At 35.6% G+C, this 17493-nt stretch overlaps 3 protein-coding genes across 5 annotated transcripts; 2 read left to right on the plus strand and 1 right to left on the minus strand.

Moving 5' to 3' along the window:
* Window positions 1-1218: 1218 nt before the first annotated feature.
* LOC113865924 lies at window positions 1219-3348 on the plus strand. Its single transcript, XM_027500733.1, has 3 exons — window positions 1219-1383; window positions 1612-1823; window positions 3270-3348. The coding sequence occupies exons 1-3, from the start codon at window positions 1297-1299 to the stop codon at window positions 3346-3348; spliced, it is 378 nt and encodes a 125-aa protein (XP_027356534.1). The 5' UTR covers window positions 1219-1296.
* Window positions 3349-4129: 781 nt separating this feature from the next.
* Window positions 4130-13095, minus strand: LOC113864691. Of its 3 annotated transcripts, XM_027498697.1 has the most exons (9): window positions 12837-13095; window positions 11290-11378; window positions 10220-11140; window positions 10007-10136; window positions 8793-9581; window positions 5948-8648; window positions 5221-5414; window positions 5036-5095; window positions 4130-4829 (listed from the first exon to the last, which is right to left on the minus strand). In XM_027498697.1, exons 1-9 carry the CDS (start codon window positions 12901-12903, stop codon window positions 4468-4470), a joined length of 5313 nt encoding a protein of 1770 aa, XP_027354498.1. In that variant the 5' UTR covers window positions 12904-13095; the 3' UTR covers window positions 4130-4467. The 3 variants fall into 3 exon arrangements, with proteins under 3 accessions (XP_027354498.1, XP_027354501.1, XP_027354499.1); XM_027498700.1 differs by lacking the exons at window positions 11290-11378; window positions 12837-13095 and having other exon boundaries at window positions 10220-10288; window positions 10366-10518; XM_027498698.1 differs by lacking the exons at window positions 4130-4829; window positions 5036-5095 and having other exon boundaries at window positions 5227-5414; window positions 6225-8648.
* A 2592-nt stretch (window positions 13096-15687) lies between these two features.
* On the plus strand, window positions 15688-16059 carry LOC113866360. The gene has a single exon (XM_027501246.1). The coding sequence runs from the start codon at window positions 15688-15690 to the stop codon at window positions 16057-16059; it is 372 nt and encodes a 123-aa protein (XP_027357047.1).
* The last annotated feature ends 1434 nt before the right edge of the window (window positions 16060-17493 follow it).

The raw sequence follows: 17493 nt of genomic DNA on the forward strand, positions 1-17493 counted from the left end.
TTACGAAATAATGTAGGACTTGATGTTTTATTGTCTATTAAATATGTAAGACTCTTAGTGCCTGTTGTTTTGTTCCTATGACGTTTTTCTGAGCTGTATTTGTTTGTCATCTTTTTAATGCACTACCATTTTCTGGAGTCAATCCTTGGTGTGAAATATCTAGCGAAAAATAGAAAGAGAAAAGAAAATGCAGTTGCTTTAAAAAAATTTGCACTTCCTTGCTCGTTTTGATATATTAGACAACTTTGTTTTATTTAATCTCAAGTCTCTTGTCTTTATGTTGCTCCAAAATTGTCTTGAGCGCCCTTAATTGTCAACTTGAACAATGTGCTTTGACTGTTGACTTCTGACATTCACGAGTACAGATGCAGATCTATTGCTATTTCATGTCAATGCATTATCTTGCGACGTTGAATCTTGAGGGGAAAATATACACATAGACGTGAAAAAATTGTTATATATATAGCTAATGCAAAAATACCTTACCTCCCTCGTGGTTTTCGTCCATACACGATTCTATTCATTATTTTTATTTGGTTATCCATCCAAATAACTGGTTCAGTAAATTTCGTATATTATTCGTAGAGACTATCAAGAAGCCTTTTACCAATTAAGTACAGTAATCATGCTTTTTTCATTATGCAATCAATAATAATGCTTAGAACTTAAAAAAATTATGATTTCTTTTTTGTTGTATCACTATTTATATTTTTTTATAATTAGAATTAAAAAATCCTATATTGTTTCTTATAAAAAGATCCATCACGAGTAGTAGTTAGTTCCTTTCGATTTCTGGGTCAACCATGATGGTTGCTTACCCCAATATACTAACAGTCAAATGGGGAAGGGAAGATAAAGCCACTCCTCCATGCTCCATGTCTGACTTGCGAGTTCCCATCAGCATTTGGGATGTCAAGTGCCAACCCCACTAGGCCACTAACCTATTCCAACTATGACTTGGCTAATGGCTACTATACAGTCAGAACTTATGAGTAGTAAGTGAAAGAGACATGCAATTATTATTTCACCTGTGCGATACCATCAATACCTTACCTACCTGTACTCTAATCGTTTTTTGTGCCTAATTGTGTTTGTGCGAAAGCCACTTCCCAAAGACGAAAGAAATATATAAAATAAAGTATCCACTCCACCGATCATTGCTTTAACAAAACCAAAACCATGGCCATGACAAAAAGAGAGAGCCATTCCAATGCTGCTGATTCTGGAATCGCCCACCGCAAGAGGCATTACAAGTTATGGATCTTGGCTGCGATAATCCTCGTAGCTCTTTGGACCATGTTCACTGGCTCCGTCACCCTCAAATGGTCTGCAACCAACAACCAAGACTTCGATTCTATGATTCTCCAAGATCACGACGTCCTGGTACCCGACAAAACACAAATTTTAAATCGAGTTTTTTAATGTATGCTGAATGTTATTCAATAAAATTTAAGTTTAAAATTTGTAAAATCTAAAAATTAATAATATTAAATATTTTAATAAAATTTTACTAGGAAAAAACAATTTTGAATGGTGTAATGCGTAACTATAACTAATAAATTTCATTTTTGGTTGTGTTGTGGTTTTGGTTTGGTATGAATTGGGAAATAGGAAGTGGAGGAGAGAGAGAAAGTGGTGAGGCACATGTGGGATGTGTACAGCCACAGCAACTCGGTTCGATTACCCAAGTTTTGGTCTGAAGCTTTCGAAGCTGCTTACGAGGAATTGATGAGTGATATTGGTGGCGTCCGAGACGCAGCCGTTTCAGAAATTGCCAAGATGTCACTGTGCTCTCTTCCTCTTCTTCTTCAATCACAATCGGTAACCTAACCCTAAGCCTTATTTGTTACTTAGTAATTATATATGGTTAAAAAAAAAACTATGACTTTCTTTAAAAATTGGCTCTCACCTAAATTGTTAGCTGCCTCCAAAGATTTTAAGTGTCCAACCAGTTAGACGGTTCTAAAGTTACTTCTTCCATTGTTTTTCATCTGAAATTTGAGATTATAATATAAAAATCAAGTTGCTTCTATATTTTAAACTTTTTGTTTTAGCTTCTAAATTTCTTTTTGGTTCTTTTCTTGACCTAACTAATTAAGAGGCCATGTTATTATATTTTGGGTTGTCTCCTTCAGAAAAGAGACAAAAATTAAAAACTAAAAAAAAAATTGCAAACATTCGACACATTTAAGTTTCTTTTTTATAATAATAATTTAAATATTTAAAATGACAGATAAATATTTTTTTGAAAAAATAATATATATGAAAAAGAAGAGTAGTATTTCTCTTATAATTTGAAATGTTTTGAAACAATAATCCGTAGTTTTAGCCTACACCACACACGGCTTATGTTAATAGCATGTTTGATTACTCTTAAAATTTTTATTGCAGGAAAAAGATTTCTTGTTGGTTGGAACATGGCAAATTATTTTAAGGGTTTGTTTGTTGTGTAACCATAAATATATAATATAGAAATATGAAATGTATTTTGTTAAATATTTTAAATTTCTTAAAATAGCAAATGTCAAACAAATTTTATATTTTTATGTAATGAATAATTTCTTCTTTTAATAGTTTTTTATTTTGAATTCTTGTAATGTGTTCATCGATACAAAAGTATACAATATCTTATTTTAATTGTCAAAATTATTTTTTCAGTAAGAAAAGTTTTTGGTAGATTGAGTAAAATTAGTTTTTTAAAAACTTAAAATATTAACTTTTAATTGAACAAGATTAATTCTAAGCATAATACTTATTTATACCATAAAAGTGACTCGTTTTCCTGTCAAATTATTTTTTAAAATATTGTAATACAAACTTTATATTTGCAAGCACAATTATTTCAAAACTCCTTCAATATACATTTTACTTAAATTAAATATTGATGAAATCATACTAAGTGAGTTATATTATTCGTACACATTTTTAGAACTCATTGTTTACTTTTATCTTTTTTCACCACACTATCTATTCTATTTTAAAAAGTGAAAAATCTCTAAGTTCATCCCCTGAACATTTAAATGGTATCTAATTCTTGATCTAGACCCTTGTAATTTTATGAAAACCATCTGCCATCAGTCTCTGACTTTAAACATATTACTGCCTTTTCTTCTCCTGGCATGAACGATGAAAGTAATCCAATATCTTACTTATTCCTGTGAGCTCACCCTTTCATTATTAACGTCTCCCTTTGGAATGACATGAGTAGCCAAATGCACACTTGCTAAGTTATAAAAGAATAGTTACATTTTCACTTTTCATGATCGACATGTGCAGACCATAACGGGATCAAGAAAAATTAAGCAAGCGAAGAGTAACATGAACAGTACAGTCAACAGTGACCAATAACAAGAATCCTTCATTATGCTTGTAAGCATGAACTTAACCGGTATGGCGTGGGGCAGGTCTCAACGGAATGAATGAACGTGTCTTTGGATTTGGTTAAATCCCCTCAAATATTGATCTACTTTAACATTATAATTTTTATGTTAAAACATGAGTTAACATTATTTTGATCAATTTCTAAACACACATGGAATTATATAGGTTTTAGATTTGAAGTTGAAGTACTTGCCTCATTCTTTTTACCATTCTAGTGCGGCTGTTGATTGTATACTTTTGTGTGTGTATAGCATTGGCATTGTTATGCATTTATTATGCTTACTCGTCACATAAGCGAACGTCTGTATCAATACACTGAAACCTAAGAGAAGACGCAGATTTAAGGGGTCTACAAGATCCGATCTGTCCCACTAACCTGTCCTAGTCTTAAGTTGATTTAAACGAGTATGAATTTTCAAAATTTGATTCAGTATATTCTGAGGACGGGTTTGAATTATAATTCAAATTGTCCTAACTCGGTCAATTATTATTTTTTCTTTCAAAAGTTATGCTTTTTAAAATAATATTGTATTAATAATAGGACTAATGATAGATAACATTTTATATATCATGATATCATGTTTATGTTGATATTATTCATTTTAAAATGTGGTAAAATATTTTCTACAAATCTTAAAAACGAATAAAAGTAGTTCAACTTGATTATGTTTCCGCAAATTGCACCGCCCTTCACCCTCAATGTTATTAAGGCAATTGCTGTAATCCCAACCATTACGTTAGAAATATAAGAAAAGGCAAAGTTAGCATCCACTGCTAAATTTTCAATCTACAGTTACTGAAATTGAAATCACCAAAATATTACATACTACACATACTCTGCCCACGAATCAGTTTGCTTCCTCACAAAGATACAAATGAATCAAAAAGTAAAATAATTGAATCATGTTAAGGCTGACAAGATTAAGATGACAAAATTGCTTGAGCAGATCCGTTTGGTGCTGCTACTGTTGGTGTGTTAGAAAAGAAAACAAAAAAACAAAAAAACAAAAAAACAAAACTTTCATTTACAGAATACAAAGCATGGTCAAAACATATTTACACGTTCCGCTACAACCTGTGTTAATATTAGTCTTCTACGGACTGGATCTCTCCCATCATTATCCGGTTACTTACGACATTGAATCCCAAAACTGAAGAGCTAACCTTTTTACCTTTCTTACCCTTCTTCTTTCCGCCTCTAGAGGAGGATCCTTCAGTGTGGCCTAGATCCTGTACATCTATATTTCCAGATATCATGCCTCCAGCAACTTTCTGATCATTCACAGTTTGAAAAGCTAGTTCTAACACATCTGAAGGAAGGAAGTCCATGTAATTGAGGAATTTATCAATGAATTCATGATCAGGGTCAAATGATCCAAGATTTTCTATGAGAAACATCTCTGCTTCGGATCTAGATTGTTTCAAGCAAAATTCAAGGAAACTTGTATCTGCCACCCAAAAAATTCTAGTTAAAATGACATTCGATAAAAATTAAGATACTGTGACCAGCTAAATTCATGATTATGACGTTCAGACAAGTATTTAACTAGGGGACCAACAAATTTGGTGAAACAGATTTGTCAGGTAACATTCTTAAGTCAATATAAATCTGGATTCATAAAAACAGTACAACAAATATGAAATGACACAGTACCTTTTGTCCCAATAAGCCTAACACATTCATTCTCACACCATACTCTGAAGTCCATGGCTTCTGAAATTTACAAAAGAATTAGTTCACTATTTCTAAACATCATCAATGACTAAATCAAAAGGGAGTACATATATATGAACAGATCAATTAACAATGTTGAAATATAGAATGAGCAAATATTTTACCAGAATTCTTAGTCATGGCATCTTTTTTCAGTTTCAGCAGTGATTGAGAAGAGGCAAGTGATGATGACAGAGATCGCTCAGTCAGTTTGCCATTCCCAGATTTTTGTCGACTTAATGATGCAGGTGAATTACCTTTCATGGAAGAATTTTTAGAACCCAAGCTCCCCTGACTGGCAAGCTGAGGAAAATTTGATCTGCTTACAAATAATAAAACCTTGAGTAATCTTATCCATCAACACTGGATTTTCAAGGAAACAAGACAGCCACCTACTGTTGCATGTTATCTCTAAATATAAGTGCTTTAATACAGAGGTAATGTCGAAGGCAGTCTGGGACTAATAAGTATTCCTAGACGTTCCCAAGTCTTCAAATCAGCCTTAATTATGAATCAATCAGCGTCATGTTTTTCAGTAATGTCTATGATGTCCTAGTACTATTTAATGCTCTAATGTTATAAAGACAGAAATTTCACTGTCCAGTTACGAAAAACATTTCCTTTCTCACACCCATTTTTATATACTTCACTAGTAGGTTGTGATATAGAACAAAATCTGATAGCTTACACACTAAACATGCATGATAAACAGATGCCAAAAAACTAACAACTTCGGTAAAGTTATATATCTTAGAAAGTAAGAATAATCAAGCCTACATATTAAAGGGTACAACCATAGTGTGCATGCATACAGCAAACAGTAATGGAACAATGAGGAGACAGAAGTCATACTGCTTAGTTTCTTGCTTAGATTGCTCAATTGGACCCCAGAACAAGTCATCATCCCCTTTGTATTTTGACAGAGAAGCTTGGGCTTTTATCTGGCTAGATGGTGCAGTTTTTGACGGAGATGAAGCTGAAACGGGCCATGGTGAACCATTACTTCGAGAAACTTGGGTAGGCTGTGATTTCTGAGGGGTAGGCAATGGGTTTGGGGGAACTGCAGAAGATTTTTTCTCCTGCTCCTTTTGAATGTCCCTTAATGATGCTGCTGGTTTAGGAACCCTACCAGAATCAGAAGTCCATGCTGGAGAAGGAGATGGACTTGTTGGCTCTCCTTTCCAAAGAACAAAATCTCCCAAAGAGGGTCCTGAAGGGATGGCCGGTAGTTGTTCTTTCTCCTGTGGAACAGAGCGGGAACTTTTCCCCTTTTCATTGGGAATTGAACTTAGAGGCACTTCACTAGAAGCAACTGGCAATGAAATCTTAGCCCCTGCACTCTTTGATTTTGAAGATTTTTTCCGGCTTCTTTTGGCGTCTTTAGCTTCAATAAAGTTCCCATCATCTATTGGTTCTAAATTTTGTGAGGGCAGCATAATGTCTGGAACCTTGCCATCTATTTCACTAGATTTTTTTACGTCTTCTGTCAATAGATCATGTAATGGGCTTTTCTTGCTCTTGCCATTTTGATGACTTCCACATTTAGATAGATATTCAGTATTGTCTGCTTCTCTGAGTCTGTCACTAGACACCTTGATAGAGTCTGGATTAGCCACAACTCCAACCCAAGGAGTAGTCAAACTCATGGAACTCACAGGAGTAGCAACCTCAGATACAAATATTTCTGTCTGTACCTTTTTTTGTTCTTCCTGTTGAATTTCTAAGAACGACTTTGCCTTGAAACCAGGAGCAGGTTTCCAAGCTCTCGCTGAAGGTAATTCAGTATTCTTTGTGCCAAGAGCATTGACTGCCTTCAACTCATTCTCAACAATTGTTTCAGTGATGCCTCCTGAAATATTAGTAAGTAGACCACTAACTTCTCGATTGTCATCTGCCTCTGCAGTTGAAATTCCAGACTGGTTGCTCTTACCTTTTGTTTGTTGAAGATATGTTTCATGAGTTGGTTCCTTGGCTTCCCCCAAATTTTCTTCACTATAAATTGGCTTCTCAGTTTCTGGTTTCCTTGACTGATGCAAAGTCACATTTTTTACAAATCCCTTTGCTTGTTCAGAAGACTGAGACTTGGAAGATTTTTGCTTCTTAGATTTCTTCTCATTAGTCTTTTTGGGTTCACGTGCTTCAACATTTCTTGCATCCACCACAGAAGGCTCCATACTTGAGCTGTCTCTTCCAGCTTGGTGCTGTTCAGGACTATCTGATTTAATCTCCACATCCTTACTAAGTTGACCTGTTAGTGGTAACTCGATCCCACAAGATCCAGATGAAGTCATAGCATCACACTGTACAGGTTGAGAATTCTCACCAGAATCAAAAGTTGCCTTCTCAAGGATACCATCAGCTCTACAACTATCATCTGGCATCTGCACCACAGATTTAGCAGTACAATCAGGAAAAGAAAGAGGTTTCTGCACAATGGTAGTTTCTTCTTTGGCTCTGTTCTGCCCATGCAATAGGGATCTTTCAACGGAACCTGATGCGGGCAATGTTTCCTTCTGGTACTTTTCATTAATTTGCACAGGAAGTGTAGGATCCCAACTCTTCTGATGACTAATATTCCCAATTATTTGGTGAGGCAGCTGCACAGAAGATTCACTGCTTATGTTATAGCTATGGTCCGGAGTTACTCGCAGAGGTAAATCCAAAGAATTAGTAGTAAGCTCATCATGCACAGTGGTAATAGGTGCCTGTGAGCTCATGGGAAAAATCTCTTTCGGAGGTTGAATTTGAGAAATATCCACATGCAAATTCTCCATTGGTATTCCACCTCCCTGCAACTGTTTAAAAGAAAATTCACCAAACGGATGGTGAGACTGGTGCTCCTGCAGCACTTGAGAACACAGCTGCTGTTGATGGCGTAATAATAGCTGTTTCTCCTCCTGCTGCTTCAGCAATAGGAATTTATCTAACAAAGGCATCTGCTGTGAAGGAGCAGCCTGAGAATGCAACTGCAGTAAGTATTGTTGTTGCAACATATTCAACATGTGGGGATCTTGGGATAAACCAGAAGAAAGTAACTTATCTGCTGTCAAAATACTAGATGGGTTATCTGAAGTTTGAGCTATTAAGTTATTTAAAGACAATTGGCTTGGTGTCTGCAACCTTTGTTGTTGAATTCCAAATGGCATTTGAAGAAAATTCTGATCATGATGCAAGTCAATCTTATTCTGAAGGGGATCCAATCCACTTTGTGAGGGACAATTTGGCCATCCAGCAATACCATTATTTAAGCCTGTGGATGACCGGTCGGATAACCCTTGGATTATTGAGATCAACTCAGGATTTTGGGACTGAAGCTGATGAGAATTGTTATTCACTGGAGACAAGAAATTTGACTGCTGTACTACATCTGGAAAAATGTCAGATTTTGGTGGAAGGGGTGCTACATCTCTCCCTGGCCAGTATGGATAAGGATTGGGCAAGGACTGCTGCCTTTCAAGTGCCATCCTCTTGGCTAGTAAGTAAAGGTTGTTTCCACCATCTACTCCTGATGGGCCCAAATTACCAGAATTGTTACCAAGAAACCCTTGCAAACCTAAAAGTACACATCAAAATTATAGTAAAATCAGAGCATTTCAAAACAACATCAATATATTATACAAATGATATTATGGAGAAAAAAGATAAATCATGGAGTTCATTTATAGTTAAAACAAAAAAACAAAACAGTAGTAATAACCTTCTGAAAATGCAAGACTATCTATTGGGGGACTGCTCTTGCTACCAGACATGAGTGACTCCAAAAATCTATTTTCAGCTTCAGTAGTAGAATTCCTATGCATAGAATCATTTCTCAACATCTCCACATCACTTAAACCAGTATGTATGTTCCCAAATGTATTGGAATTTTGCCGACAAGGTGCCTCTGCACAGTCCAGTTTTGCTGCAGAAAACCCAGGTGGTGGTCGGGCTTTAGCTCGTAAATGGGGCATGGCATCACCAAGTTGTAACCAAGGGGAGTCAGGTGCTGCATGTTCCAGGCGAACAGGTAAATCTATACCAAAATATCCAGCCTCAAACCAACCAATAATATCAATTCCTTTGAACGGGCCCTGAACTTGACCCTGAGGATCTTTATAAAAAAGGGATAAGTCCTCTGGACATGTCTGTGGAACTCTCCTGGTTTCAAGTTCACTGTCCAAAATGCCAGTTAGCTGCCTCTTAATAATGGGATCTCCATTAGACTGCCACTTAGCCATATCTCTGGCTTCAGATAAATAATCCAAATTACCATCCCACTGAGTATGAGGATCTTTTGGCTGGTGTGACCAGCTCACATCTGAGTTCCTTGACTTAATATCACTAGACACATCTCTGCTATCATGCATGATTGTGCCTGCATGTTCACCCAGTGGCATGACATGCCATGCAGCACCAGGATGAACCGAATTATTTTCTTCAAATGCTGATCCTCTATTATTAAATGCCTCATCAGCAACTCTGTAAGAACCACCATCTTCACCTCTATCTGTAAAGAGAACATATTAGAAAAACTCCTAGAGACGGGGAATATTTATCTTCATATTCGTTACATGTGGCAAGGAATAGTGCATTTAATTAGCGAGAAAATTGTTCTAGTTACACAATGTAGTAAAACTTGGAGGACAAAAGAAAACGAGTGAACAAGAACAATTAATAAAGAGAGTTCAACCATGAACATACAGGCATATCAGACCCATCAATATTAATATTAAAAACAAAGCATTCTAGGCTCAACAATTTACACTATAAGGCAAAATAAAGATCACCTCCAAAATCCAGATAGAAATAAAACTGACAACGCAAAGTGTACTGTAAGTTACAAATGGTCAGAAGCAAGCAGCCAAAGCAATCTTGTTCTAACAGAAGCTAACCTGCATCCACACAATCCATAAGCTAATTTTCCTAATGTACCTTGGAAAGGTGCATCTGAAAGCTTCATTCGTCTTGAATGTGTAAATTCTGCTGAGTTCCGCCCATCTTTTGGCACCTGAGGTGCACTGCTACTAATTATTTCCCCGTTGTCAATATCCTTTAATACTGACTGTTCAAATAGAAGAGCAACCCAATAAACCACTAGAAATGATGGAGCATCCAGAAAAGAAAGATACAGAGACATCAATTTACCAGTTCCTCAGACTTCAGTTCACAAAGAGCTAGAGGCTCCAATGGATCATCCTGTGTAAGAGAAGGTACCTGCACAAAATCACCGACTACTTTTCTATTTGTACGCATATCAGTCATTCTGTACACATCCAGCAAATTTGTCCTACTGTATCTAAAGGGACAGCCTTCTCCATGCTGACTTTCCATTTTATCCAATACAATTCCAGGATATAGAGTATGCATATATGTGCTATTCATAGAGCTACCACCAGATCCAAGCCGAGCATGTCCAAGAGTAATCACTGGAGGTGTATCCTCACCACGGCCACGCCCATATGAAAATGCAGGCACTTGCTTGTTTGGTGTCACATTCTGGAGATGGGGAGGCTCTACCCTTCCACGACTTTGTGAGGAGTTAGGTCTCCATGGACGGTAATGATCCCCTTCCTTCTCATCCTTACTAGGATTGGAAATGTTAGCCAAACCTTTCTCAATGTGCAGATCACCATCTTTACCTGGGTTGCTCCATTTTTCACGAAGACCTTCTGGCTCCTTATCATCAGGACCCCAGCGTGTGTTCCACTTACTCTCACGCCGCTGGTCAAAGCTAGTGTCTCTATGACCTGAATCATTCCATCTATCAGATGTGCTGCGACGTGCTTCTCCAAAGTGCCTCGTGGATGAATTTTCAGTCCATCGATCCACTCTACGGGGATCAGTTAGGTCTTTGTCTGCAGCCCTCCAACGATCCTTGCGTATGGAGGACTTAGTATCTCTCTCTTCATCTCGCCAACGGTCGCGACGTCCACTTCCAGAGTCAAGCATGGATGGCCAAAAGACATCCTTCCTTTTATGGCCATCATTCACATCATCTCCATTTCCAGATGTCTTAACAGTCTCTGGGCGATTGCCATATGGTGGAGTTGACATCACATGGTTTTCCTGAGCAATGAGAAATAAGAAGTGGACCTTAACGCAATTATAAAGTACTTAAAGCGGTTTGTGCGAAAAAATTCTATTTGCACATACACATTTTACAAGAGTGCAAAACGATAAAAATGAAAATCAAGTAGTAAGTAGTCATTACACACCACAGATCCTATTCCAGGTTTACTCTCCCCTGGCTTTGGCAGAAGCCACTGTGGCGAAAGAGGAATAGGGTTGTCAGAGCCATGGAAATCTGCACAAGTGTGAAAACACTCAAGTTACTTAAATAGGAATTGAAAATGTTAACCAATGCCAAAAATTTCCCAAAGCAGAATACAGGAGCAGTGAAATTATTGATGTAAGTCTTATAACGGACATGGACAGCACATTTGATAGAAGAAAAAGGTAATATCCCTTCGGCCGGTTAAGAAATAAACACAAATTGTCATACCCCTTCGTTCCAAAAATAGTAAAAAATTAGTGGCATTTGGCATAAGCAATTAAGTGTTTTTCCATCGCCTCTTATTTTCAATTGAAAATTAAATAGTAAAGAGCACATGCAGACTGAGAAAAAAAAACAGAGAAGCAAGAGAAAATTATCAGGACAATTTTCTTTTTTTTTTTTAATAAATGTATTGACCAATAAGAGGGTAGTGAAAAAAAAAAAAATATATCAAAAGAAGACCTCTTCCAAAACTTTTTTTAATATGCAATTCTAATTGAAGGGACAAATCCATCGGATGTTGACTACATTAACAGTTATTGCTTGAAGAAAATGCCAAGGTATACCAGTATAAATAAAAGATAAATTAGGAAAGATAGAGATGGGAAAGGGCACAGAGATAAGGATACAGAAATTTGCAAATAAACAACATGATGAATCCAAAATCAATGTCAGGACTCAGAAATTAAACATAGCTAGTCTACAACCTAAAAGTTATGAGTATGTTAACTTATGTCCAATAGTCTGCAGAACACTTTATATTATAAAACCAAAAAATGTCCAGATAAAATTTCAATTGGTGACCAAAAATAAAGTGGGGCAACTCTATACATCAGTATATATCCAATCAAATATAGAAGAATCACGAGGCAGCACCCTAATATAAAGCAACTTAAAAGTATTTGTTTAAAGTAACTACTAAGTATTTTTATTTTATTTTTTACCAAATTAGGTGTAACACTAAGGCCCAACATTTTCAAATTTCAAACATCATGAAACCAAAGTCTCTCCCGGATAAACCCAGAAAACTACAAACATAAAAAAAAACAACTTCAATTTCAAAACGCAACGACGCCTAACGCAGTACGAAGACATAAATTGCTAGTTCTCTAGTTCACGAAGAAATCCAAATAAAGAAACAATAAAATTCAATAACACAGGCAAAGAATTTGTTTTTTTTTAAGGAAAAAAAAAGTCAATGCGCTAGCCACTAGCAGGTAGTTCAAACACAGAAGGAAATAGCGTGAAATGAACGAATTACAGACCAAATCGTCAATGCAATCTTCGAATTCTTAATCGAGACTTAAAATTAACAGAAAAGAGTCTTGAAAGGGAAAGCACTCGAGAGACGAAGCCAAAACCTAAACTCAAGCATAGAAAAGAAGTGGTTGGAATAACCAAATAAATGAAAATGGCAAAAGTTGGGAAAGGCGGTAGCTAGGGTTTAGAGGGATGGGAAGAGAATTGAAAAAGAGAAAAAAAAATAACCTTTGGAGATCTGAAAAGGAGGTGCAGCGGAGATGTGGAGGGGCGTGGCGGAGGTGCGGTCAGCCATGGTTGATCAGCGAAAGGGGTTTTGATGATTGCGATTGAACGAACCAACGGGGTGAGAGTTGCAGGGAACCGAACGAAAACGCGAGAGGTGTGAATGTAGGTTAAGCCTCACTTGGATGATAAATGTTGGGGCACACGTTAGGACCCTATCCCCCATAGGCTCACATTAGCGGAGGGATTCCCTTCCTGGTTTCAGTTCCTCACTTGTGAGTTTGGGACATAAGTATTTACGCACAGTTCCTGCGCGTGACTATCACGTTTGTGATTCTTGCTACACGTGTTGTTCACGCGAATTGGTCCCGAAGGATTTTTGCTGTTTCAACCTTTTTACCTCGTATTTTTCAGTTTTCATGCCTCGTCAGTGACCGAAACGTTATTCCCTGAGTCGTTTTGTCGATATGTCAATGTTATTGTAAAATAAATCGGAATTGGTTAAATTCAATTTTAATTTAATTAAAAAGTAAATTTATGATAAGTTATTTATATTTAATAGTTATTTTCTAAAAATAATCTTAGTATAATAAACAATATTAATCTAAGTTAAATTTTTAAAGTAATTTAAAAAAAAAAACTTTTTCTTTTTAAAATTAAGAAAATTTGTCAGATTTAACTAACATTTACAAAAATTTATATTTTTTATTTTTAATAAATAATTAAATATAAATTTAGTTATAATTATATTATATTCTATATTATTATGAGTTATTGTCAAATAAAATAAATTACAATGTTATTTTATTTTATGGGTTTGCTCAAAAACATTTAAGAATTTTCTTAACCTCTTGTTTAAATTTGAGTTTTTTTCGGTTACATTTAAAATTGAGTTTAATTATTTATAAATATAGTTTTTTTATTATTAATTATTCATTCTGTTAACATTTTTCAACATTTAAATCGCAAGATTAACTTTCTTGGACGCACAACTGAAGAATTACCCATGTTGTGCATGGTCTTTCATCCTTACATTCTTTAATATATGAAATATGTTGGTGACCCAACATAAAATGCATGAAATATGTCGGTGTAAGCTCATTATTTGTTTTTCTGAATGAATAATTTCGTTAATGTAGATTGAATTTTAGAATAAAAAATATTTTAAACAATAAAACGTGGTGAGAATGGTTTATAGTATTTCAAATTGTTGAGATGAGAATGGAGTGTGCCATTAGCGTAGGGAGGGTGAATGAGCATGATGTGATAAAACACACCTCCTATAAATTTAAATTAAGTAAATGATAACACTGGGGAGTAACGTATCTCCACTTGAAGTTCATTTTGATTTTGATAATAGCATTGGTAGTTTCTGGGACTGTCCTTGCAACAACATATTGGAATCTCCTTGGGTCATCATCTGAGGGCTGAGCCTAATAAAGTTGAGGCAATGGGCCTCTGTTTAGCCTTGAAATTGTTTAGCTTTGCCCAAGCTTGGTCCTCAAATAACATTCCTAATTTTTACTCTGGGCTCCTTGTGTCCTATGCTAAGTAGTTTGGTTCTTGCTTTCAACAAACAAGCCTTTCCCTTATACCTAGGAAGGCTAATGTATTTGCATTTCAAAAAATAAGTAATTTCACCAAAACATTTATATTTAAATTATTATGGTAGTTAATAAATAAGAATTACTCTTAAATTTGACAACAAATGGTTTTAACAAATTAAAATATTGTTAAAAAATTACAATTAATTAATTTTTTTACTTCTTAAAGTAACAAATAATATGAGACAGAAAAAATATACAATTACTAAATAGTGTATTAAAATTGTATTAAAAAACTAAAACACTTATATAATAATATAATATTTACTTAATATTAGTTCACCCACATATTTTTTATTCATTTTCCTCTCTCATGTGTGTGCACTCCAAATGGCAATGGGATTGTTATCATAAGCCATGCAAATTACATATGATGTTAGGTGAGGCCACGAACGTTGACGAACGACAATGGACATGGCTTTACCCGAAGGCAACAAGCATAATTTTGTTCTCCCATAATATGCATTGGCGCGCACATTGATTAATGAAGAAAGAAGAGTAGTTTACGAAAGAATCAACGGTCAAAAAAGATGCAGAGACAGAAGGAGCAGTGTAGGTACACTTGTATGATGACCCCAACAATTAAAAGCTCAAGAGTGAGAACGCGAAACCCGGGAAGCGACACAAGTGCTCAGACTGTAACACTGAATCTGACTAGTACAATTCACCAAACCTCTTTGGTCCACGCTCCTAACCATGGTTACTTACTGCTACTTTCATTTTCTACTTCCACGCTCTCTCTTCTAGCTAACTAATAACTACTTACACAACACATGCATTTTCTTTTTATTTGCAGGGGAGAAAATAACAATCATAATAATAATAAAGAGAAGGAAGTATATAAATGTGTGTGTTGCAATGGAATGGCACAAGATTGGACATAAAGAAAGCGGAAGATCGATTAATCATTTATGAATTGTTTTTTTGTTTTTTTAATTTATTGGTAGCCGAATGAAGAACCGTAGTTATTAATTTTTTATTCCATTATATAGTTACGAAGGGTGTTTGCTTGGTTTTGCAATGTTTCCAGAATCTTGATTCTACCCTGGTCAAAGATATTGATCTTCTTGCTTTTAATATATTAGAAAGAAGCAGGAATCAAGGGAGGGATTAAAGATTTGATTTTATATTTTTATGATCTATGAAAAATGGGGATGTAGAAAAACAGAAATAGTGGGTATATTATTGGTGATAGAGTGGAGGTTGTTGTTATTGTTATTAATATTGATTGATCGAGAAGTATTTAATTTATGGGGAAAAAGAAGCGACAAAAAACGAAGGAACTTTCGGTAGCGATAGCTGAGGCTTCTTCATCCAAAGGTGAGCAACAAGAAACCCAACAACCTCAGCCTCCTCGAAAAAGAGGAAGGCCTCGTAAGGTGGTTGTGGAAACCGTAAGCAAACAGAAAAAAGTAGAACCAATAGAGGAATCAGCACCTTCTACAGCAACGCAAGGCACAGAGAGCTTAACGAAGAAACAAGGACAAGAAGGTTCATCACCAGCATCAGCATGCACAAGAGTTACAAAGGAAGAACAAGTGTTCCAAAAGATTCAAGTCCCCAAAGGGGAACCCTCGAGAAGCAGGGCTAGGCGAAAAAGCAAGCCCAGAAAAAGCACTTAAAATTTGTTCCTTTTTTTTGTTCTCTCCTCTCTTTACATAATTTTTTTCCTTTTTTTTCTTCTCCAGAACAAAGATATAGAAAGAAAATTCTTGGGTTCTTGGGCTGGTCATCTTTTATATGGATTGGTATTGAAATCCTGGGAAGCACAAGCATCCAAAAAGCTCTTTCTTCATGTTCTTAGCTTACCTAATCCCTATGTTGATAGGGTTTACATATGGTCCACGAGAGAACTTGAACACAATGTTTCGTTGACATGCAGAGAAAAAAAAAAGTTTAGATAGGCCTTAATCAATTATGAAGGCTTTTCTGTATGTATTGCTTAAATTAAATGTGTTGTGATTTTGTGAATGAATATGATCATGATATGGAGTGATTTTCTTGATTTCCAGAGTTTGCTTTGTTCCTTCTCTTCCATGATCCCTACTATTATGATCAATTTGATGAGTAATCTAATTATTGGATTTTCTTCCGTTGCTACTGTATATCGTTGTCTCTTAATGATGAAAATATTGCCTCATTGTTTCTTTCTCCCCTCACTACATTTCTTAGCTGTGGCTCACCCACTTTGTTTTATCACAACCTTTGTATTAGAAAATGAAAATGATATATATAACGTTTCTTGCTGGTCTTCGTGTGAATGCGCGGAGAGGAAGATAGAAATGGGGACGATACTTGACTAGGAAACAGGGAAATGGATATTCTCGTATATGTGAAAATTTAGTTTTTTTAATATAAATATTAAATAGATATTAATTGTCTATATGCCTATGACTTGAAATAATTTATTTGTACTATTCAACTCACCTTTAGTTTTGAAGTACAAGTTATGGAGATACGTTTATCTTTATATTTTGTTTAAAATTTCCAACAAAAAATGACTGGTCACAGGCATGAATATAATTTAACATACTATATAAAATGAAAAAATATTTATTTTAATTAAACATCATAAAATAAACCGTATAATAGGAAGAAATACATTAATCAAAATAGATTTATAAAAAGAATTGGAACATGAAACTTATAGTACATAACGTGTCAAGTCATGCAAAAATTTGATATTCAATATTCATTCCGTAGAAGAGAGAGAAAGAACTGGTGGCAGTAGTAAACAGAAGCTCTGCTTTGTTATCAACGCTGTCTCTGTGTTGTTACAAAGGGAAAAGGACGGAGAAGAAGAAGAGCAAGTTGCGCGGTGCTTGGGCGCGTGAAAGGCACGTACCAGTGAAGAAAGTGGTAGCCGCCTCATAGCACCAATAGGCATTGGGCGTGAAGTGAAGGTAATGTTATTGGTCACATTCATGTCTACGAAGTCGAAATGAAAGGACATTCATCGCTTCTTTTGCAACTGTAGTGCCTCTGTTTCTGTGGGCCTTCTGTTATTATCATCATAAACATATTCGCCCCAATTATTTTAGCTTACAACTTATATT

Source organism: Abrus precatorius, unplaced genomic scaffold, assembly GCF_003935025.1.
Source record: "Abrus precatorius isolate BTA unplaced genomic scaffold, Abrus_2018 Scaffold4, whole genome shotgun sequence".
Classification (NCBI taxonomy): Eukaryota; Viridiplantae; Streptophyta; class Magnoliopsida; order Fabales; family Fabaceae; genus Abrus; species Abrus precatorius.

Excerpts from the sequence above, each read along its gene's own strand:
- LOC113866360 (XM_027501246.1), top strand. The coding sequence starts at position 15,688 with ATGGGGAAAAAGAAGCGACAAAAAACGAAGGAACTTTCGGTAGCGATA.
- LOC113865924 (XM_027500733.1), top strand. The coding sequence starts at position 1,297 with ATGTTCACTGGCTCCGTCACCCTCAAATGGTCTGCAACCAACAACCAA. Across the intron at positions 1,384-1,611 it reads TCCAAGATCACGACGTCCTG|GAAGTGGAGGAGAGAGAGAA; the intron begins GTACCCGACAAA and ends ATTGGGAAATAG. Across the intron at positions 1,824-3,269 it reads CTTCTTCAATCACAATCGGT|TGTGCAGACCATAACGGGAT; the intron begins AACCTAACCCTA and ends TCATGATCGACA.
- LOC113864691 (XM_027498697.1), bottom strand. The coding sequence starts at position 12,903 with ATGGCTGACCGCACCTCCGCCACGCCCCTCCACATCTCCGCTGCACCT. Across the intron at positions 8,649-8,792 it reads TAGTCTTGCATTTTCAGAAG|GTTTGCAAGGGTTTCTTGGT; the intron begins GTTATTACTACT and ends GTGTACTTTTAG. Across the intron at positions 4,830-5,035 it reads TAGGCTTATTGGGACAAAAG|ATACAAGTTTCCTTGAATTT; the intron begins GTACTGTGTCAT and ends TTTGGGTGGCAG.